The sequence below is a fragment of the Phaethon lepturus genome, unplaced genomic scaffold (assembly GCF_000687285.1).
Source record: "Phaethon lepturus isolate BGI_N335 unplaced genomic scaffold, ASM68728v1 scaffold16326, whole genome shotgun sequence".
Classification (NCBI taxonomy): domain Eukaryota; kingdom Metazoa; phylum Chordata; class Aves; order Phaethontiformes; family Phaethontidae; genus Phaethon; species Phaethon lepturus.
In genome coordinates this window covers 24,950-48,157 of record NW_010545717.1, presented here as the reverse complement: position 1 = coordinate 48,157, position 23,208 = coordinate 24,950, and the positions used below count along the sequence as shown (strand labels likewise).

The following is a 23,208-nucleotide window of genomic DNA, read 5'->3' as shown; positions in this document are numbered from 1 at the left end:
TTTGCCCATTGCATCTCTAGTGAAAATGAAGTAGTTCACCAATCTAGACAATCGTGATGCGTAACTTTTAAGACACTAAAGAAGAGATTAATTTCATCTCAATTGTCCAAACTGCAGCACTTTAACTGCCTGGTTTCCAGCCAAGAGAATGACCTTCACTTTAACCAGTGAGCTTCAGTTCCCACCAGTTAGGGAAATTAAGGATTTTTAAACGAGTTAGACACTGCTTGGTCAGGTTACTGATTAGGTACTTTGTTCCCTCGGGCCTTTTTTTAAGCTCTGTAGAACAGAGAAGAAAAATGTTGCACCTACTCTGTGGAACATTTCAGTACAGAACAACCTTTTTTTTTTTTTAAAGGCAAATTTTTTTTTTTCCCTTCTCATCTTAAAGCCAGCTCAGAAGGCAGACATTTGTTTACAGAGAAGAGACTGGACTTTTGCTGAAAGCAAGGACAAGTGTAAAACTTCACTTTTTCAAAGCAAGCATGGAGAAAATTATGTATAGTGCACAAGTCATCAGGAGAACTTAAATGGTAAGTTTATAAATGGGAGGGGGCGAAAGAGAAAACGGACTTTCCTGCTTATACTCAGCTGATTAGTACATTTGAAACTGAGGATGGTCTTCCTAACTTTTTTGTAATGAACATGTTTGGATTTTTGTTTTAGTAGTAGATATGCAAGAATGAGACGAATATGCATAACAAACCCATTAATTGTCTTTGACTAGTCCTAGGACTAGTCAAATCACCTAGAAAATTTAAGACTTAGGACATCCAAGTATAAAAGATTGAGTAATCAGTACCTCTACACACTTACAAAAATTATCTCTGTGCTGCATAAAGAAAGCTTGATGTGTAGAAGTAATCGAGGTCTATACTACATCTGTGAGTGGCAACTGCAACATGAGCAAGAAAAAACCAAGCTAGCTTTCGAGGCAACTGCATTGGGTTACATCGGTCTCACCAGAGACTGAGACAAAGCAGCTGAAGTCAGTCATGCCTTCACTGCATTGCTTCCCAAACAGACTAAATTAAGAAATCATACTTAAGATGTCTGCTATATAAATAACTCTGTTTTCATTTAAATGCACATGTAGCCCATTTCAAATCTCTCTTGTGACAAATTGTTTAATTGAAATATGCACAGAACAGGTCAAAAAAAATACCAATCTCCAGAGAGGAACAAAGTCAGAAAGGGAAACCTTCCTGAATTTTACCAAGATATTACACTCCTTTTTTGTGCAAGTGAGTACGTAACAGAATTTAGTATCTTGACTACATTTTTAATTGGAACTGCCTGTATTGCTTTTATATGGTGCAGAATTGAAAAAAAAGAAGGGAGGGAGGGAGTGACCCATTCCCTAATCTAGTAATGTATCATACAGACAGTAGTGTCTGCACCAGAGGGCAGAGGGGGGGGGGGGGGAAATCACAGGAGCAGGCAAGACTACCTTAATGGTGCAGCTTATTTTCAATTAATTACAGGCTTAATTAGAGCTTTTTCTGAGGCCAAGTATACAGTAAAGTGCCCACTAGATGCATTCAGTCCCAGCTGAAGAGACATACTGCTTAAACCTCAGATTTTTTTTCCCCCTGCCCAACAAGGTAAAAATCCAAGGAGTTACATTTAAGTACTAACTACTAATTTATTTGGAACCATTTCCAAAGAACAGCAGAGGATAGCTTCAATGAAGAAAACAGATTTTTTGCAGACAAAATTGCAACATTATAATTTAATGAAAACAAAGAAGGCTAGGCTCCTTTATGCTTGAGTGACAAGACATGCAGATCTCATTTTCCATTCTAAAGAAACTGCTAGTGAAAGCGTCTGGACTGAATATGGTAGAGGGTGCAAGTACAACAGAGGTCAATATTCTGTGTCAAACTCCTGCCGACTTCCTTACCAGAACTGTAAAACAAAGTTCAGAGTAACACCTCAAGTTCTACAAGTTGTAGACAGTTGGTTTTTTAAGCCAGGCATTCACCCAGATTCTTCTACTGAAAGAAGAGAAAGAAGAATTCTTCTAGTTAAATTGAACCAGAAAATTAATTTAATTGCACTTCTGTTTGTTGGGCCATAGAAAATTCAGGAACTTTACCCCAGCCCTGCCTTAAGGAAAAACAGGAACTTCCCAGCAAGACAACATAGACAATATAGACAAGCATCTTGCTAAGATGACATGACAAGACTCATGCAGCAATGCTATTATCCAAAATGTGAAGCAACAGTTACTGCCTGGGCGAAAAAATGTCTCATCTCTAGCAGGAACTTCAGCCTTTAGACCTGATATCTAGATCTTTGCTCACCTAACTGTATTATTTAGTCAGAAAACTGCTTCCAGCCATGGGGGAGGACCCTAAACAGAAGAGGCAGAACACATACCCAGAGTACCCTGAGCAATTCTGGCAAATGCCCCAAACCAACACTGCAGTATCTGGGCATGAGCTAGAGCAATTCTTATCATGTAAGGTGTAAGGTCAAAATGCAATGCGGCTGAAGGCCATCCTAGAGAAAGACACCAACACACAGCCAAAATGGGAGAAAAGAATGTAAGCTAGTAGTACCAAGTCCAATCCTGAGAGGACACCCTGGGCATCAAGATGCCTTTTACAGGCTTCTGTCCTAAGCAATAGCAAGGATTTAAGCTAATGCAGCAACTCTGCTTTTTACTAAGTCTAATAGTTACTGCAAAGGGGGTGAGGGAAATCAATTAATTTAAATATGTATCATCTGCACTGAGTGGCTGCACATTTTGATCTTACTGCCTTTGGGGTTTCAGTGGTTTTTAAGCTCCCACACAGCATAATCTTTCATGACTTTCAATAGCAGACCATTATTACTGTCTTTCCCTCTGGTCTCTGTGTATGTATCTAGATAAAATAATCCTTTCATTTAAGGCACCACAGGACTACAGCTGGTACCTCAAAATATTCCTAAACATGCCTAGAGAAGTAGCAAAATGAGGGTTTTAAATGGAAATGTTAAACATCTTCCACAAACCACATTCACCTTCCAACATACATTAGAAGGAAATGTGTTGGTAAGTACTGTTGGATTCACCTACACAGAAAGTGTTCTGACTCCACTCTGTTATCGATGGTTCACACACTGTCCTTTTAAGTACTGAATGTCTCAACTGGTTCACCCCTCACCCACAACTGCAGACATCATCTAAACTTCTAAATTCTCCTTTGAAATGAAAAAAAAAAAAAATCTTACTTTACCAGGGAGCAAAGGACAAGGGCAGAGAATTATGTGGTTCTTTCAAATTGGTTCACAGAGCTTTCACAGACTGATAAAAGAACACAAGAGTATCTTATGTCACTTTCATAACATGGTTCTGCTTTTCATATTATGGAAAAAAACCACTGAATTCTGCATTATCAGTTAAGATAGGTTTGTGATTTATTTCCAGATAATATTTTCTTTTCTTCATTGAAAGTCTTCCTCAAAAGCTAGGTCAAGTTTTGTTTATGGTTGGGTTTTAGTTTGTTTGAGGGTTGGGGGGGGAGGTTTGGTTGTTTTTGTTTAATAAACTGCTTTGTGACTACAGTGAAATAAACACACACAAGTATACTAAAACACACAGCCTTTCATTCTCTGCCTAGACACAGAGAAATGTACATTTCATTTTATTTACCTTCCTGTCCTTTGCACCTTCTGAAAGAAAACAAGTTTTCTTTTATTTAATATCAAAGTACATTTCAGGGCTCTCAAGCAGTAGATGAAACAGCAGGTTCAATTTGTGAACCATCACCAGCAGAGTACCATAGAAGGTGGTGTTGGACAGACTGAAAAATTACCAGTGTTTCTCATCCACTTAGAAGTTCAACAGGCAACCAAGAACAATGGAGAGAAAGAGGCATCAAGCAGAATAAACAAGTGGTAAGTTTGTCTCAAAAGCTGATTATTTTCACCACAGCTCAGTTCCTAGCACTTTTTAAGGAATGGGCAGGGCAGTTAGATCAGGTATCTGTTCTGAGAAAAAGTGCCCATCCAAATTACACTGCTTTGGCTTTGGCCAAGACATATACATAACCATAGCAAAAGGTACCACTAAGACTGTTTTGGTAAGGTACTTTATTTTCTTTCACAATCCAAATAGCTTGTAGATCTTGTACATCAGATTATGCTGTAAGCAGAGTAAAGGCTAGACTTTACCCTTGTTTTTCCTCTCTACTTAGAAAATTACAGGTGAGTCCACCGACATGCAGAAACAACCCTGACACTGTGTGTGCGTGTATATGTGTGTGTGTGTGTATATATATATATATATATATATAAAAACTTACTCTAAAATCTATTCAAAAAGCAAAATGGCCATTTATCCCTTCTTTCTTCCTCCTTCTGTGCCTCTCCAATATTGCCCTTCAAACAAAGGATAATCTTTTATTTCATCAAGCCTTCCGTCAGAATTTATTACTTCTGACACAAAGACCTTTCCTTCCACATCTGTAAATCAGCAACTATATCTACCTTTTATAGTATGATGCATCAGGACTAAGAGAGCATTTTATTTTTCCAAAGCTAAGTCGTTCATTAAATCCTCAACTTCTCCAAGATAATACACACAAATGGACTAACAGGAATTCATTTGTCTACAGATCAGAGGAAGAGGTAAGTTCTTTTTCCTCCCATTGCTCATCCACACAGGTATTCTGAGAAATCCAATGGAAGTTTTTACTTCCCCAAGTGACGACCTCACTTCTCTTTCTGAATGCTTAGATCAGAAGGTTGAATATGTGCAGATTGTTTTACTGCACTGGTACAGTCTTCACGACACTGTTTTAGAGATCACAAAGTAAACCTAGACACAACCATTCTGAACATTTCTAGCACTACAGTTCTGCTTCCTATGTTTGAGGTCCGTCAGTTCCACTTAAGTCTAGTCAGATGGGCAAACTCAGTTTCTCACTTGCCTTCTCAGCCTTCTTCAGTTTCGCTCGCAATGCCACCTCCACAACCACCACTACACTTACAAGCATCTTTCAGGGTGGAATACTTTCCTGCTATTTATCAACTATTTCCACTATAAGAACCACACCTGACATGCAGTAGCTAAGGGCCATTTGGAATTCAGTAAACTATTAACTTAAAAATCACTCTAGGAAACAATTTATGATTTGCCTTGGCATGCCGCTCTGCCAAAGTGCTCTGAATTTGTGATCCAGCTTTATTTCAGAGAACAAAGTTACCAGCTAATCTTGAAGACTGAAATATTCCACCATCCCCCCAGTGGCTTAGAAAGTAATCTGTTACTATTCTAATATGCTTTGCTGTTTAGTTTTGGATTTGTTGGGAGTTTTTTTGGTTTGGTTGGTTTTTGTTTGTTTGGGTTTTTTTAACCCTATGCAATACCTTCTTATATACTGAAGGAAGAGTATGAACACATGCAAAATTTTATTTCCATTCACTTATTTTACAGGCTTCTGACTGTTTGGTAAGTTGAACCATCTTACACCTTTCCACTACATCCCCCAGAAACCTCGTCAGCTTCTCTTTCCCACACACACACACACACTGGCACAGTACCATGCTACCCAGCTGTACTCCTTTGCTGCTAGTAGTAGTAGCTTTAGAATCAGTAGTGGGGAAGGACTTACACTGGTCACTCGACGGTAGATCTGCGCAGCATTTTGGCACTCGGAATAAGGATACTCAGACGTGGCCATCTCTAGCATACACATCCCAAAAGCATATACATCGACGGATTCATCGTATTTCTCCTCATACATCTCGGGGGCCATGAACTCTGGGGTACCTTAAATTAAAAGAACGATTCAGACTCTAAATGTCTCAAAGCGAGCAGAGGCTGCTGGCGTTACTCACCGCAGAAGGAAGCGGATGGGCGGACCTGTGAGACAAGAGAAAGTGGAGGCAAAAAGAAGAGGGAGGAAACCCTTAGTCACTCTGTTGAATCAACATACTTTGTGAGTCTTCCATTGCAAGGCCTTTATGGAATAAGAATGGCATGAAAGGACTGATGCAATTCCTGTTTTATGGGTGTTAGTTTATATCAGCATCAAAACAGACTGGATCAGGCTGGAGTCAAATAGAGAGAAGGGGATAAGAAGAGGGGAGAACTGTAGACTAGCCATAGGCTGCAAACCAAATACTAAGGAGAGTTAAGACACTTACCTCTTCTCCCTGTAAGAAAGGACACATATTAAACTTTGTTTCAAAAATTACCCGACTGCCCTCTGCTGCAAAAGAAGTAGTACTGGTAAGAGCCCACAGCTAGTCTCTGACCTGGTGCTCTCCATCTACTTTTTGAAGTAGAATGGTTCAGGAAAGGCCTTGCAATGAAAAACTCCGTTGTTACAAATATAGATTTTCATGAAAAAAGGATAAAAAGTAATTTTCTGCAAAGGCCACTCACCAGAGCCCTTTTCTTCATATACTTACCTTCCCACCTGCAGTATATTTATAGGCCTACTGCAGATACAGGCATTAGTGAAGGACATCCTACAGTCAAAAATACTCAGAAATACAGAGAGATTGAGTTATAGGCATAGAGCGTGAGATTCAACAAGTCCCATTTAAATAGTGTGCAGAAAATTATTGCCCAGTGAAGCATCACAGCATCCCCTCTGTAAGCAAAGGGACTGCATTGTAGGATCACATTTACTTTAAGCCAGAGATGCAAGTTTGCTTTTTGTAAATTTAAGCATAGAATTATTTCCTGCAGACATCAGATTTCAAGACAGTTTACAGATCATTCTATAGCCACATTGTTTGTTTTCACCACACTAAACCAAAAAAGAGAGAATGTAATTGCAGCCATTTATCCAAAGGCAAACTGTTAACAGATAGCTATGAAGTTGTAACTTTCCAATGATAAATTTTAGGATAAGACAAGTATGCTTAAGAAAATTTTTTTTTGACACTGTATACTTTTCTTTCCTTTGACCTGGTTAAGAAGCAGGAAATATTTCAGCAACAGCTTGCAAGACAATTTACAGGTATCGATCCCATCTAGGAATCTAGTACAGGACTGTTGAGTAATACTGCATTTTAGCAAGCTCTAAATATGGAGAGTGACAGCAACTTCATTCCCTGCAGTCTATTCACCCAACTATAAAAACAAAGTTGATAAAACCAATTCCTTCAAGAATTCACAAGACTACACTAGTTCCATCAAACCAGTTTCTGAAAAAGGTTATTAGTGGATACACAAAAACTGCACCAGTATAAGGCAATACTTCCTCATAAATCCACATTCTGTAGACTGCCTGAGTACAGCATTATACCACAGTCTGACTCTGACATAGTATATATACTGACTTTCTTTGATATACCTTAGTTTCTGATTACTCACAAAGTGTAAGAAATTCAATATTCACCCCTGGTGATAATCAAGAAAAAAATTGGATGTATAAGTTAATGCAACACTAAATATCAGTGTTGTTTTGTCACCAAAATGCTTTTGTACATTTCTTGAAGAAGCATCATATTAAAGCTGAGATTTAGATGTAGTCAAGAGTGGTTTTATCAACAATGTTACACTAAACTGTTGGGCAGGGCAATGAATCTATATTCCAAAACACTTAATGTTAATATACAAATATCAAAAGCACAACCAAAATTTCAAATGTAATCTCATCAGGAAGACAGAATTACCTCAACAACCAAAAAACAAAGTCTACATGTTTTCAGGCTTTGACCATATACTTTTGAAACCATACTTTTCAGGAAAGCTCTTAAAAGACTTAAGTTTCCAAATAGGCAGACTGGCTCACCAGCCTCCAAAGCAGGAGAGGCTTACCTATCACACTTTTGGCAAAAGAAGCTCGTTTCAGGGTTGCCAGACCAAGGTCTCCAATCTTGACTGATCCAGTGGGGCCAGTAATGAAGATATTGTCACATTTTAAGTCTCTATGTATAATGGGAGGAGTGCGCGTGTGTAGAAATTGTAAGCCTTTCAGTATCTGACGGCACCAGCTTCGTAGTACTTTAATTTTCATCACTTTAAATCTTTTCAAATACCTAACAAAAAAAATTGCAGTAGGTTAAACAGGTTCTGCTATACAAGCAGTAGACTATGCTATATTATTTGCTGTTCTGAAGTAAAAAAAGCAATTATTAAAAAGATGCAGAAATTTCAACTTCACCTGCTATTTTAAAATCTACCTGGGCATTTCAAGACTTCAGAGGAGCTAAAGATGATTCCCTCTCCTAGAGCCTAGCCCCTTTCTTCTAGTCAGGGGACTATAGTGCTGAAAGAGAAATGTGAAATGCTTGCTCTATAGCCAAATAATTAATTTACAAAGTCATCCTATGGTAATTAGACAGTTGGCTTGTTACGTTTCAAGGCACTGCTTCCCTGACAGTTAAAGGATTACACATTATAACAATTCTTTATCCATTCAGGAGCTTTTGTTTCACCTTTTATCCTGAAACTGCTTAAACAGCTACAACCTTTTCCTTAATTAAATATAACTGGGTGCGAAGGTAGGGCACTAGAGCCAAAACACTAGTAACAACTAAGTACAGAGTTGTTGCAAACTCTGCAAGAGCTCTAAAGTCATTATATCTTGGTTACCAATATTAGTCCACGCACTCTGGTCAAGATTTCCAGGTTACACTTTAAATCTGCTTCAAATTCACTTGTTGAGTTGTCAAGCAAATTAGAAATTCATAGAGATTACTTCCCTGGTGCAGGACAGGGTTTGATCACCTGAATCTGATTGGTACTACTCACTACAAAACTATGGACAGATATGGACGGGGCAGGGAAATCGTTAAAAAGGCTCTGCCAAATAACTGGCATGTAAGAGTTCATATGTAAAATCAGTATCCCTTTGCAGGTAGAATGTGACCCAACCTTAATTGTTCTAACATTGCCACTTTTTAAAATCCCATGTAAGAAGAGTCAAATTTCACATCAAAAGTATTTTCCAATGCTTGTGACCTAAGACTATGATCTTATTCTATTCCTTAACTTCAACAGATTAGAGATGCCACAAGATGAATAACCTATGACAATATTTCAAGTGCTTTCCAGCAGTGTATTCTCACAAGCTCTTTTTGGGTAAAACAATTTGAAGAGCTGTTTTCTTCCTTTTGAAAAAGTATGGACTGAAATACATTTAGAGAAAGGAACTAGCATGCTGTGTAGGGCAAGGCCTTCATTTTTATTCAGCCAGTGTTACTCAGACAAAGTCTCAAAGACCAGTTTCACACTACTGCAAGACTGGTAGTAAATTCTGTGGCCAGCGTCGAGTCTAGCAACTACAAGCTTAAAATAAAACCAAGTCATGTTCAATTATTCTGTGGTGGTGTTCAGTCTTCTCTGCATATCCACTTAATCAGAAGAAAAAGCCTTGATGAAATCACTTGAATCAAAGCCAGCAAAAATGCAGTATATTAACTTCTTTTACTTTAATTTCTCCAGTTCAAAAGATGATCTGGAAAATCAAGTTGGGAGCAATAATCCTGCTGTGAAAACAGATCTGTAAAAGCAATTGGGACCCAGTTCCAGAAGGAAATCAAGTCTCAAAACAGAATGTAGAGACAGGCAGGGGAAAAAGCCAAGGAAGGAGACAAACTGAAGGAGGTTCTGGATCACATCAGCTACCACTTGAATTCTTGCTATTGACACAACCCTCATTCATCTTTCTTGAGCCTGTTCCAAAGATCACATGGTAGGGGCACTTCAGTTCAGCATCTGGAATCCCTAATTACATTCTTGGTTTCAAATATGCTAGTCTCCTGCCAGCTTCTCACTGACTGTTAAAGGACCTGGATCCAACCATCACCCAGCATCCTGCAGTGTTGCTGTCATTTTTCCATAACACTGTCATGAACTAAGTCACATGTCACTTAAGGCAGAAGCCATTTTAAAATGGAAGCATATATAAATACATAAAAATACACACACAACCCTGCTAGCTAGTATGTTTTCAATTTTCCTAGTATGATAGGATAACTCAGGCTTGAAGAGACCCAAGAGGTTTCTAGTCTAAGTTTCTACTCAAGGTAGGGTCACCCATCAAGTCAGACACAGTTACTCTGGGCTGCATCCAGCCAGGTTTCTAGTATCTCCAAGGATGGAGCCCACACAACACCTTGGGGCAATCTGTTCCAGTGCCTGACTATCATCACCAAAATAGCTTCTACTTAAATCAATCTGAACCTCTTGTTTCAATTTATGCCTGTTGTCTCTAATCTTCCCACCATGCATCACTGACTCCCTCATACGCCCTGGAAGGCTGCTGTTAGGTCCCCCCAAAAGGATACTCTTCTTCAGGATGACCAAGTCCAGTTCCCTCAGCCCCTTCTCACAGAGCAGGTACTCGAGCACCTGACCATCTTTGTGGCCCTCCACTGAACTTGTTCCTGCTTAATCAATGTCGTTCTTGTCCATTTTGCAGGGTACTACTCAATTTTTAAAAAGATAGGTATTTGATCTTTGCACAGAACACAAAGAAAGATGAGAACACAAGGCTTTCTTAATAGTTAGCTTCAATGAATAGTGAGAAACAGGAACTAGAGTTTGACTTTGTCTGAAGGGGTTTTTGGTTTGGGTTTTTTTAAGCAGGAAGCCTGCTGACCTATAGCATTCTCAGCTAGAGGAGCTATAGGAAACCCTACTAAGTTAGCAGAGGTAGTTATGAAGGTATGTGTTAGCTGACACATTCATTTAAAGTGCATCAGGAACACACACACTACAACGGTCTTAGACAAAAATAAGTGGCTGAGACCTAGGTCACATTTAAAATTGCTGTCTTCATTAATAGTGTAATTAAGACTTAAAGTAAGCAACTCCATTTTTTTTTTCTCCAATGTTTTAATTCCATGATAGCATACAATAACAGAAAGCAGATTCATTCTTTATAACAATTGAGTTCTAACACTTTTCAACTTTTTAATTGCATTACTTTAGGGACCTTTCTTCATGCAAAATTAGAAGTTTGCCCAGACAGCATTTGAAAAGAATGAGTCCACAATATTTTAACATTATTTATGTGTGTATATACATAAATGTATAAAATAAGAAAAAACATGAGGAAAATTTACTTTAAGATATCACCACACTCCTGTTCACTTTTTTTTACGTCAAGTGACAACAATGTCTATGTACCAACTCTCAAAATGAGGAAGGTATCACTTGTATTAAATGCAGGTAATGTAAACATACCAAAAAAAGATATGGAAGTAATACTCAGTCAGCCAAATATCATAAGCAAACACAAGCGTGCAGTGTAAATCTAGGAATATGACACAGGTACATTAACTACTTAATTATATCAAATTTGGCACATCAGAAATTTCCCATATAGCAAACTATAAAATAGTGGGTAAAAAAACCACCCAGAAGTCTATAGTTTAAAGGATCTTCAATTAAAGAGCCTGTTAGTTCTTTCTGGCTAAAATAAAAAGATTTTCATACTTCAGAGTACAAAATAATCCTATAGCCAGCAAATCTGAGGTATTTCTTCCCACCAACACCCTACTTCATAATTCTCTTTTATCACTTAAGCCAATCCAAATATTAAAATCTGAAGGGGAGAAAGGAATCGAATATGTAGAACACTACACATTCTAGCATAAAATTAGGTAACTTTATTTAAAGACCTCTGTACAGAGCTGTAAAACCTTTACTTTATTACTGGTCTGAAAACAGCACATGAAACAACAGATCTATTATATCTATATATGTCTATATATATCAACTCTCTCTCTATCTATATATACGTTGAAATACCTTCAACAATGCCAGAAAAGTCTTCCCTGAACATACGTCTAAAAAGAAAGTTGCAGTATCTTTAGCCCTCCAGTACTATTTCAAGAGACAAACACTTCCCTGTAATTGCAGTCCAGACACCCAAAGAGCCATTTTTTCCTTCTTTAAATATGTCCCTTTGTGGCTATCAATAAGCATGGTAAAAACACAAGACATTCACAGGCTATTTTAACCAAACAGATTGCAAATTGTTTCCAGCTCCTACAGCCTGTTTACACATTTACGGTTTCAATGCCTCTCCAAGACTTAGATGGACACTGAATTAAGGCAACGACCCACGATCCCTGAGTTTCAAACGCTGGCAGGTTTTCTTCCAGTAGATTAATGGTGACCGGATGCTCGCGAACAAGCTCACAGCTCTAAGTCTCCAGAGTGCAAGGCAAAGGCATGATTTCAGCCTTACTCCCGGCAGGCTCCGCATACCACCAGAGGGCCCTCGCAGCAGTTCGATTTGTTGGTGTCTACTTTAACTCTGGCTTAAAAACAGACTTAGTTTCACTCAAGTACTTCACGTGTTGAAACTGCAGGCATCTGCATATACTTTCAGATTTTTGTTAGGTACTACTTCCTCAAGTTTCAGTTAAATAAATAGGTGGTGGGGTTTGTTTCTTTTTACCTATTATTAGCACTGTAGTAACACCCAAAACCTCCCAAAACAGACGAATCTGTACTTGGAACTTTACAAACCAGCTCATGCTAAATGGAAGGCAGCTGCAGAGGAAAATGAAAAATTATGAGGAGTGAAAATCGAGCATTGTCTTCCTGAGCTCTCAATCTGAAAGTTTTCTGCATGTGCTTAACAGGACATCACAAGGAAGAATGACAAGCTTGCTAACTTAAGGGATGTTCTACCATACCCTGCAGTGCTAGTAAGACTCCTCTTAAACAAGAAATCCCCTACAGAAGCTTAGCCCTCAGCAAAAGTGCTCTGTTCTTATCTATTCTGAAATTTGATCTATTTTGAGTGCTCCAATTTTGTGCTAATCATTCTCATACGCTTTTGACATGCCTTAATTTACTTACGTTTTCAATGTTCCAGATGTCATGAGTTCCGTCACAAGAACAATACACTTTTTTCCTTTGACTGTAGACTCCCAGGAATCATAGAACCTAACAATATTAGGATGCTGAAGCCCTTTCAGCATCCCAGCTTCCTCTTTAAATCTTTGTCTCTCTGACTTGGACAGCTTCCGATCCTAATGAAAAAGAAAAGGTACATGAGAAAGCTTTGCTTTATGTCTTACTCAGAGAAGCAGAAACTTGAAACACAGTTGGGTACAGTTAGTGAACAAGTAAGAATCAGTTGTCTTAAATGCCATTTTGTTTGCAGTTATCCTTAAATACTCTATTTAGAAGACATTCTATTACAGTCTTTTTTATCATATATTTTTCCTTCCAATCTGATTGCTCTCAGAGGTAAGAATTGCGAGTCTGTAGAGTATTCTCCTCTTCCCATTTCCTCCTCCCCTACTCTAATAAATTGTCATTGCCTGACTTGAGGTGGAAGGGGGACATAAACATCATCAAATATTCAAGTGGTCAAGAGTAGACAAAATTAGATCATTTAAAGCATCTCTCTCCATATAAGGGGTAGAGCATCAAACCTCTCTAATACATAGTATGTACTTTTAACGTAGGAGAACAAGCAAATGAGTTTGATTTTCTTTGATTAAAAGCATGACCTCATGATTGAGCAAGTTCCCTGTAATCTAGCATCAAGGAAAACAAAAACATAACTCACTAGAGACAGAACACAATCTTTTGGCCAGAGACAGATCATGAAAAAGCATTTCTGGACAACACTGTTGTATTATCTACTAACAACTGGCTATCAGATATCATCAAGACTCTGAGAAGCTATTACCAGAATAAGCTGCACATCTCAAGAGATAACAGTCTCCTTGTATCATTCAACGTTGTCAGCTTACCAATGCATTACCAATGCACTGGTCACACACGCCAGATTGATCAACAGACATTAAGTTGGATCCATATGCAGTCTGTATTTTATAAAAAAAAATAATTCCAGGATATACTTAAAAACCACAATTTTAGAATCATTGTTTCTAACAGTTATTTAGGAACAACCAGTGACAACTTTGTCAAACCTGAGTAATAATTTTAAGTGACTTCATTCCGTATTTCCTTTTCAATTAAAATGAGGTAGTAAAAATAGGCAGGGTTTACTTATACTGCTCACAACCTCCTATCGTCCTCCAGGCAGTAATTCCTCTTCCTTTGTTTAAAGGTAATGTGTTTTCTCAATGTCGTTCAGCCATGCTAATATCTAAACCATCTTATATTCACGTAGATTATTAACTTTTTCTAAGAGGTTCACAGAGTGTCTTTGGTCATGGACAAACTTAATTTCCAAATAAAGCTCTAATTTTCATAAGCGTTAAAGTCTTCCAAGTAAAAGTTTAAAAACAGGTTTGAAATTACCTGAGGGATCAGTATCTTATCAATGCCTACAAATGTCAATCACACAAACACACACTTTTACAGTTCTTGGGAAGATGCTAAATTCTTAAGCCTTGCAAATTTAGTCTATAGACATCAAAAGCATTCAATCCAGCAACTATTTCACTCTGCAGAAATTAGCACTACCACCTCTTCTCACACCTTCATAACCATACTTGCACAAACAAATTTCAATACAACATGTTTGCAGAAACACTCCACAAACATTTAGTATTCATGTCTGCTTAGGTGTTGATTTTTGTGGTTTTGTTTTTTTTTTTTTAATATGGAAGCAATACTTCCATTTGAGCTATCTTACCCATCTAATAGCTGTCCTTTCATTACAATAAACAGGGCAGCACAAATTCTGTTCAAAACCAGTTAATCTTTACTGCTACAAACAGCAGCGATACAGGAAAGCAGTGAGGCTGCAATAGGTACAGTCAACAGAACATACACACATGCTTCTAAGAAACACTCAATGCTTCAAGCAATACAAAAATCACACTAACATAATCATTCTTACAGTAAAATAAAGCAGTCTTCTCAGTCTCTGCACTTGATCTATATAATCCACATTTTAAAACTAGTGTATAGGTGTAAACCCAATTATTATATATGGTAATTATAAAAACAAGGCTGCAAAATTACTTTTGTATTACTTTTAAATTTAGCTATGCAATATGAACACCTGCAATTCGTTTTTGTCCAAAACCTAGACTTTAGATATACATTTGGATTAAATTTCCTTTATTTGGTGCATTCCAACAAGTTATCTACCACAAACACTACTAACCAGTTTTAGACTACACTTGACATTATGTTCTCATCATAATCTATGTAAACCTAATCTCCCTTCAGGGCTTTATTCAGTTTTCCCTACCGCTACACTACTAGCCCCAAACAGAAACTAAAAAGTGCTAATCACTCTTACCAATTAACAGACTCTTAATGGACATGCGTATTTTGACTCATTTCTCTTTCTGGTCACATCAAATGGTAGCATTGTGTTCCTGCAAACATATCTGTGACATTTAAAACGGGAACTCAACACTCCAGTGCTAGCATTAAAAAAAAAAGCCACACTAGAACAGTGACAATATACCAAGTAATTCAACACTTCTTTGAAAGTTACAGTGCCCTAATAATCTGGGACAAGTTTGGACACAAACACAGGGCAACAAATTTCACCCAGGGAAGACAGCTATGTTTTTGCAACCAAGGAAACATCACACCCTTCAGCAGCATACTGCAGCAGCAACAGTGAACATAAAACAGAGCTGTAAGAAAAAGACAGAGAGGCCACTTGTTCATAAGGCTAGGGACGCGTACTACCTTTAAGCCACCCTCATTTCCTTGCATACACAACCCATACCAATAACTGTTATGGATGAGAGTATATCTTTCCTTAAGGAACACTAATGCTAGGTAACCAAAAAGAGTGAATATACTTAAAAACAAGCCTAGTGCTTCAGCAAAATATTAGATCTCATGTACAATTATACCAAAAAAATGAATCTGTATACACAATGACTGGTTCTACTCGTACAAACTACATTCTAATGCAACCTGCAAATAGTTAGCATACAGGCTAACATGCAATTTAAGAATCACTAGTACACTTTCAAAACTTGAGTATTCCATACACCAGAACCTAAAAACGTATTAGACGGTAAGATTTCCCAGACTGCATAGAGATGGACTACAACAACGCTCATCCCAAATACTACATTTTGGCATCCTTTGAGCTGTTAGTATGGGCAAATGTGACAACTTTATGCCCTTTCTTGTACAAATATACAATTTCAGCAGCTGCAGCTACTAAAATATTGAGATAAGCAAGAAAATAGAGCACCATATGTCATTTGGGAGACTGAGAAATGGTGCCACCAGCCACATTAGGTATGAATACTTGAGGAAAGGCAGGGGAATAAGAACATCTTGGTATCACATGAAATCCACACACAAAGTTGCTGTACAGCAGCCGAGAGAAAGAAGCCATCATGAGCATTTAAAAGAGCATTTTTCAAGAATTTGGGAAGGCGAGAGCTTTCACAGTCTTCAGTTATAAGTTTGTACTCCAAGTCTCAAAAGCCCAGATGTGTCTTTCCAACAAGGCAGCTGCTTGAGGCAATACTTGGATTCCACTGTGGATTCCACTCCTTTGAGCAGGAGTGTGTGACAATGGTGGTCTACCTCCACCTCTAAAGATATAGCAAAAAGTTTGTGGCACATGATTCAAACTAAGCACTCCATTTGATTCAATTCTCTCACATAAGATGCTTGCCCATAAGCCTGGGAAACTTGAACAATTTTATGAAGAAAAGACACTTCAAGAACAGCTAATATAGGGCTTGATATCCTAGCCTTTAAAGATCGATTTGTTTTGGAATTCCTACCATAACAAAACAACCTTAGGCAGACAAGTCCTAAGTCTACAAGTTAGCAAATCGCATTCTTGTATCTCAGTTAGCACATGCTAAGCAGATACAGCCCAAATATTTAAAAATATACAAAGCTGTCAATCTGTAGGACAGCTTGCTTCCTAAAATGGATTTAATTATCCCGTAAAATGGCCAGAATTGTTCTTCCCGAACCGATAGCTTCCCTGGAGCACTTAAGTCCCAATCACTGGGCTGCTCTTCGAACAAACTGAAACAGATGCATCAAGCCCACTCCGTTCATTTCATTCATTCCTTTCCACCTACATTAAATTGTTTTGACAAGCCAGGACAAAAAAGCAAGGCTTCCCAGCACGTGACCCGCAGTTCTGCAGTGCCAGGGGTCTGAACAGAGACAGGCAGCAACTGAAACAATTGTTCAGCTCAGAATGATTCAATAAGCTTTTCTTGGCTGTTTCCATTTATCCATGAACTTCCCCTCTGATTTCTTTTGGTCAGGAAAGAGCTGTCAGAGATGTTTACATTATTCAGTGTAAAACAGGGATCTTGGTCATTCATGATAAAGCAGGTATAGGCTTACTCTTTCACTAATGTACTTAATTTACAGGAGCATGAATTACACACAGAACTGTTACTACCCTCTTTCTACCCCTGTACCTAGCTGCTTTACATAAATGCAAAAAACCCAACCCAAACCCCCACCCCAAGATCAGCTGTCATACCAAGCCACAAGAAACAAAGCTCATCAGCAAAAAATGCCTATATGCCTTTGGTGATTTTTTTTCAGACAAGGATTAATATTGATTCAGCATCCTCAGTGAGAAAAGAAAATACATTTCTGGCACCTAAATTAATCTCAAATTTCAACCAGGTTGCTCACATACCCATTGAGTCTACTGAGTAATTTCTCATACGTTTTCCTTTCTAACAGTCCTTCTGAGCGCTGTCCCATTAACATCATGGCCCCCCAAAAAAATATCACACATCTGCAAAGCACATCACACTACCACAAGTGGTTGCAGAGCCTGGCTCAGACACCTGAAGCAGCAGGAGAGCTGCCTTAGCAAGGCATTGTACTTTGCTCAGGCCATCTGAGGCTGCTCTTTCAGACCGAGCTCCACTAAGGGTCTTGCCTCCGCTGTCCATTTTTATTAACTGACACCAAATGGCCCAAGCTAAATTCTACGACAATTGAATTGGCATTAAATGCACAGTTATGCAGAAGTGACACACTGCACTTCACTGTCAAACGCACATTACAGTATACGAAGCATGCGGATAACAAGAGAAATACTTGACATGGAAGGAACTAAATCTGCCAACTCATGCTATACATCCTCAAAAGTGATCTTCTGTTTCTTAATATCAAGTACAATTAACATAGCCAAAGGGCCAGGGAATCTTTATGTACAACAGAACAAATCTGACGCAGAAATCTTCCCATGGTCTCCATCTTCTACAAATAAGTAGACTCACAGGAGAGAGGTCAACTTTAAACCGGATTTTTTCTATATTTTTTTTAAAAAGAAGCTCAGTGTGTGAGTTGCTACATAAGTTAAGAGAGCTGTTCCCTCTTCCACAATATTATAAAAATAATCAGTAAAGAGGAAAGAGAAAGACTGGACACCTTGCATACTACAAACATCTTTTACTAGCCTTCTGCATATCCTACCACTAGATCCAGAAACTTTACGTACCTATATTGCAGGGGCAGTTAGTGGGTTGTTGTTTTGTTGATTTTTTTTTTTAAACTACACTAGACCAACACTGTGTAGCTTTTATCCAAAGAGATGGACTAGAAAGCACACTGGAAAAATTAGCAGAAACGAACTGTCTTTCACTGGTGTCATCTGAAAACGTAAAGCCATGACAAACTTCAAAGTGCTGTCGAATTATAGATAGTCTGAATCACAACGAAAGTAAACTATCGATCTGTGTTGAGCTTACACCAAACAGCATTTTATCAAGCTTTCCAAATGTCTGAAAATTTGAGGGGAAGACACTGCTGCTCCCAGTCTATTATTCAGAGGAAGAGACAAATGTTCTTCTGTGTGCATTTCTGCAGCATATGAGAAAGGCTTTGCAAGCCTTTTAGGCAAGGTTAATGAGGGGTCATCAGAGGAGAAGCTAGCAAGACTGAGCTCTGATATTCAGCACTGTTAATGGAACTGGGGCTTTGTGGGCTGCAGTGTTCTCATCCTGAAAAAATCTAGCAGTTAAAGAAAAAAAATGAGCACAGTGACTATTGAGCTAGATGAACAAAATATCAACAAAGAAACCACTGAGCTTAAAAATCATCCAGCATTAGAGTTGGTACCTAGAAATGGAAGTCTCGTGCATAAAAATGACATCTACTTTTCTGTGTCAACACATAAACCACTTCAGACTTCCAGTGTTAGAGAAAAAAAAAACAGGAAGAGACAGGGAAGAGATTGTTCAAAATGCATCCCTGTACAGACATGAAAATAGATCAAGGATCTGCACAGATCCTTCCACCAGTATACCTTTCTACAAACCACTGAACCACTGAACATGAAAAACTGATTAAATGGAGCTGAACAGCTGCTGTTCCAAAAGTATGCATGCAAGGCTTTTTCATTTGACAGTAGCTTTTTCTCAAACACTCAGAGGATTCGAGCGCCCTCCTGGAGGGCTTAATTGTATAATATAGTGTTTATACAGTTACATAAACCTTTAGCTAACCACAGAGTTAGGAATCAGGCCTGCACACCTAATGGAAGACATTGTCTTCAGACAACTCCTGCTTCATGCATGCTTCTTGCTACAGCTCTCCTACCTTCCAATAGTCCAACCTTTCACAGGCAAGTCTCTACAGTCACTACACAAGATTGATTCCAAAATTTGCACTTGATAATTTGGGGGCGCTCAGCACACTGGAGAAGATCATCAGCTGCCAAGATTGCCAGCTACTCAGTAAAAAGAGTTTAGAAAAAGCAATACATTAAAACTGCAGCAACTGAAGACAGAGAGTGCCAGATTAACATACACCAAAGCAGTACATGAGAAGTCACTAGATCAAGAGTTGCCAGAACAGACATGCACTCCACACACATATGGAGTAATCTATTAAAACAGACTGCCTTACTATGCAGTGTTTGCTCTTTAGATAAATCAAGTATTATTTCTCCCCTGCAAAAATACATACGTCAGCCAAAATATAAGCTTAAAAAAAAAAAGATAAAGACCAAACCAAAAAACTACTCACCAAAAGCAAGAACACACCACAAAAAAAAGGAGTTAGGCTTCCTTGCTATAAAGCTGTAGCACCCAAAATACCCTTTAGCTTTCAGAAGGTTAGGTATCTCCCAACCTCAAAACTCCTTAACTATCCCTCCCAGGTCATACATGCCCAGAAACAGCTCTGGAAAGACTTCTGGAAAGTTTTTAGGAAGAAAGGGTTTGCTTGCTTGCTACTTCAGTGTTACTTCCTTATACCCACTTACAGAATTTAGAAATCAAGATCAATCTCTGCAGCTGCATAAAGTCACATGGTTTGGGGGAAGGGAAGAATACAATGCACCTCCTCTTCTTTGCATTCTGAGGATCTCTGTATTCCTGCATTCTGGATGCTGGTAACCAGTACTTCGAATCATAGAATCACTTAGGTTGGAAAGGACTTTTAAGATCATCAAGTTCAACCATCAACTTAAGACTGCCAAGTCCACCACTAAACCATGTCCGTAAGCACCACACCTACAGTACACCACACCAGGGATGGTCACTCAACCACTTCCCTGGGCAGCCTGTTCCAGAGCTTGACAACCCTTTAGGTGAAGGGATTTTTCCTAATATGCCATCTAAACTTCCTCTGGCATAACCTGAGGCCATTACCTCTTGTCCAATCACTTGTTACTTGAGAGAAGAGATCAACACCCATCTCACTACAACCTCCTTTCAGGTAGTTGTAGAGAGCGATAAGGTCTCCCCTCAGCCTCCTTTTCTCCAGGCTAAGCAACCCCAGCTCTCCCAGCCGCTCCTCATAAGACTTGGGCTCTAGGCCCTTCACCAGCTTCACTGCCCTTCTTTGGGGATGCTCCAGCATCTCAATGTCTGTCTTATAGTGAGGGGCCCAAAACTTTTCCATCCCTTTCCTCCTCATCTTAGTTTGAAGATGGAAGACAAAGTTTCTGAGGATGGGTAGTGGAATGAAATGCAATGCCAACACTTACTGAAAGTACAATTTCACATTGCTGCTTGATAAGTCTCCACCAGAAGAATCAATTTTATATAAACTACAGACAGTCTTCACGGAGTACGCAAATAACCTTGAGAAAGGTAACACTAAAGTATAATATACATATCTAACACAATGGAAAAGAGTAGGCATAAAACAATTAACACCTATTAAAGTTTCTGATTAAGGGCAAATTTTTTTTGTAGGCTTCCTCTTACACAAGGTACTCAAAATGCTTCAAGTTTCAGGAAAGTACACAAATCGTCAACCTAAGTGAAAGGTTGAGGGATTATTCACATTAGTTGTACAGCTTCCTGGTGAAAAGCATCTACCTGTACATTCTCTTCTGTATTGTCATTTCTGGCATTTCAATGCACAGCAATGGCATCACAGCACAAAAATCATTAGACGATGCAATTTGTTAAAAACACACCAAAAAATAAAATTGCTTCTCATCCTTTCTCTTACCATTGATACAGGTAAGTGATACAGCAAATGTATGCAAGTTTATTGCCACTGCTCGAAGGTTAGAATTAAAGAAACAAATTACACATATCTTGACAGAGATGATAGTTGGGTAAACTGGTGGCAGGAGGAAGAGGAGGGAAATGAAACTCTCAGTGATCAGACAGAAGGGGAACGGACAGAAGCCTTTATCAGTCAGGATTTAGTCTGAAGTCAGTCAATTATATATACCCTGAAAGAATCAATACTTGAGTAAGCTTCAGAAAATAAGAAAATACAACTTTGTTTTAATGTTGAAGGAGGAGTATCTGCAACTGAAGCCTATGTACAGGACTGAAAGATACCAGCACCACTCCCCATTTTATCCTGCAATTGTCTGTCAGTTTTGATGAAGCTATGTTTCATCACCACAGGAGAAGGGGGGAGAACACCACAAATAACTGTATTATTCTGATGTGGTCACTTCCCACTTTTACATATGCAGTAGCACCTGTGCCAGCAGTAGTAGTAGCAGCATCTAAGACACCTGGTGGCAGCAATGTCATAGTCTTAATCTATTTTTGAAGGGACATCACCAGTGAGTCTCCTGATAACAGAAAAGGCATCAGAACCAAAGTTTGTGCTTGCTTGCACGAAGTTCTAGCATCATTAAACACAGCTGACCTGTACCTAGTCACAATCATATGGTCCTTCCAGGTCTTCAGGTAGAAAAAAGAAGGTTGGCTAAATCCTCAAGTTTCCAGGATCCCATAATTCACGAGAACATTCAGAACAAGTCTGCTGCTAATATTGTTATTGTTGTACAGGAAGCAGGCAGTAAGGAATAACTAGAACACACAAAAACAAAGGTGATTTAAAAAAAAGGAAGTTAGGAACACTGCATCAGAGACGAGCTCACTAACTTTGTGAGATACAATGCCATTCTGCCTCACTTCCTCACACTGAAAAAATGGCACAAGTGGGATCAGAAGTGCAAGGAGCATGCAAATACAACATGCATCATGAACACCGCAGCAGAAAAAACACTTTTGTTTCTCTGCAGAACAACAGTAGATCAGAATGTTTCCTCTTTATGTAAGGTCACAAGAAACCTTAAAGTACAACTCCCAATAACAAAGTTTATCTTTTGTTATAGTAGCACTGTGGGAATTTTTATTTTCAGCAATGCCAAAGAGGACTACACTGCTACATTAGTGCACTTCAATAACATGTGCAATACTAGATGGAAGGCTCATGCTCAGCGCTCACCAGAGACAGATGCAAGCATGCTGCTTAGAGACTGGGGCAGCCAGCTATACCTCAACTCCCTCTTGAAAAGAGGGGCTAGAATAGTCTGGCTGGCTGATAGGGCTTCCAAAGAATTCAGCCAGTGTACATTTAGGTTTCCACTTAAATTTTAAGCAGCATGAATATGGCATACCTGGCAGTAAAGCACCTTGCTTTCCCAAGGAAAATCAAGCATCAGCAAAATTGTAACACCTGTGAGTCTATTGGATTACTAGTTTGTTTTCCAGTGTGTGTGAATATACACATTAATACAAGTCTATACAACTCTTCTCCCTACTCTCATATCAGCACAAACATTCATAGGCAAAGGAAGTAGGCCAAATTGAAGAACTGAACCAAATCCCACTTCTGCAGAAAACAATGACTACACTGCCTAACCCCACAATTTCCTTTGCACTCTTCAGAATGCAGCCATGAAAACTACATAGTAGCTTCAGAGTAAATTAAGAACTATACTCACACTTTATCAAATCAATTATATGCTCTCCACACATCAGTAAGAGAAAAATTTTAAACAGTAGATATGAAACCTATGGTTTAGACATGACCTCCTCTGGAATCTCTCAAGTCCTCAGGAATCTGGCCTAAGAATGGCAAGCAACTGTTTAGGCTTCAGTCATTTCTATTCTAGGGTTGCTCTAGGCAGCATTTGT

General features: G+C 38.7%; 1 protein-coding gene across 1 annotated transcript in view; it reads right to left on the bottom strand.

Moving 5' to 3' along the window:
• Positions 1–5,603: 5,603 nt before the first annotated feature.
• LOC104622309 (serine/threonine-protein kinase WNK1-like) overlaps positions 5,604–23,208 on the bottom strand; it is a gene marked incomplete at both ends in the record, with an annotated part of 42,546 nt that continues 24,941 nt past the window's right edge. The window contains 3 exon segments of the mRNA XM_010289049.1: positions 5,604–5,761; positions 7,766–7,986; positions 12,770–12,942. Coding sequence (XP_010287351.1) covers positions 5,604–5,761; positions 7,766–7,986; positions 12,770–12,942 — 552 coding nt within the window.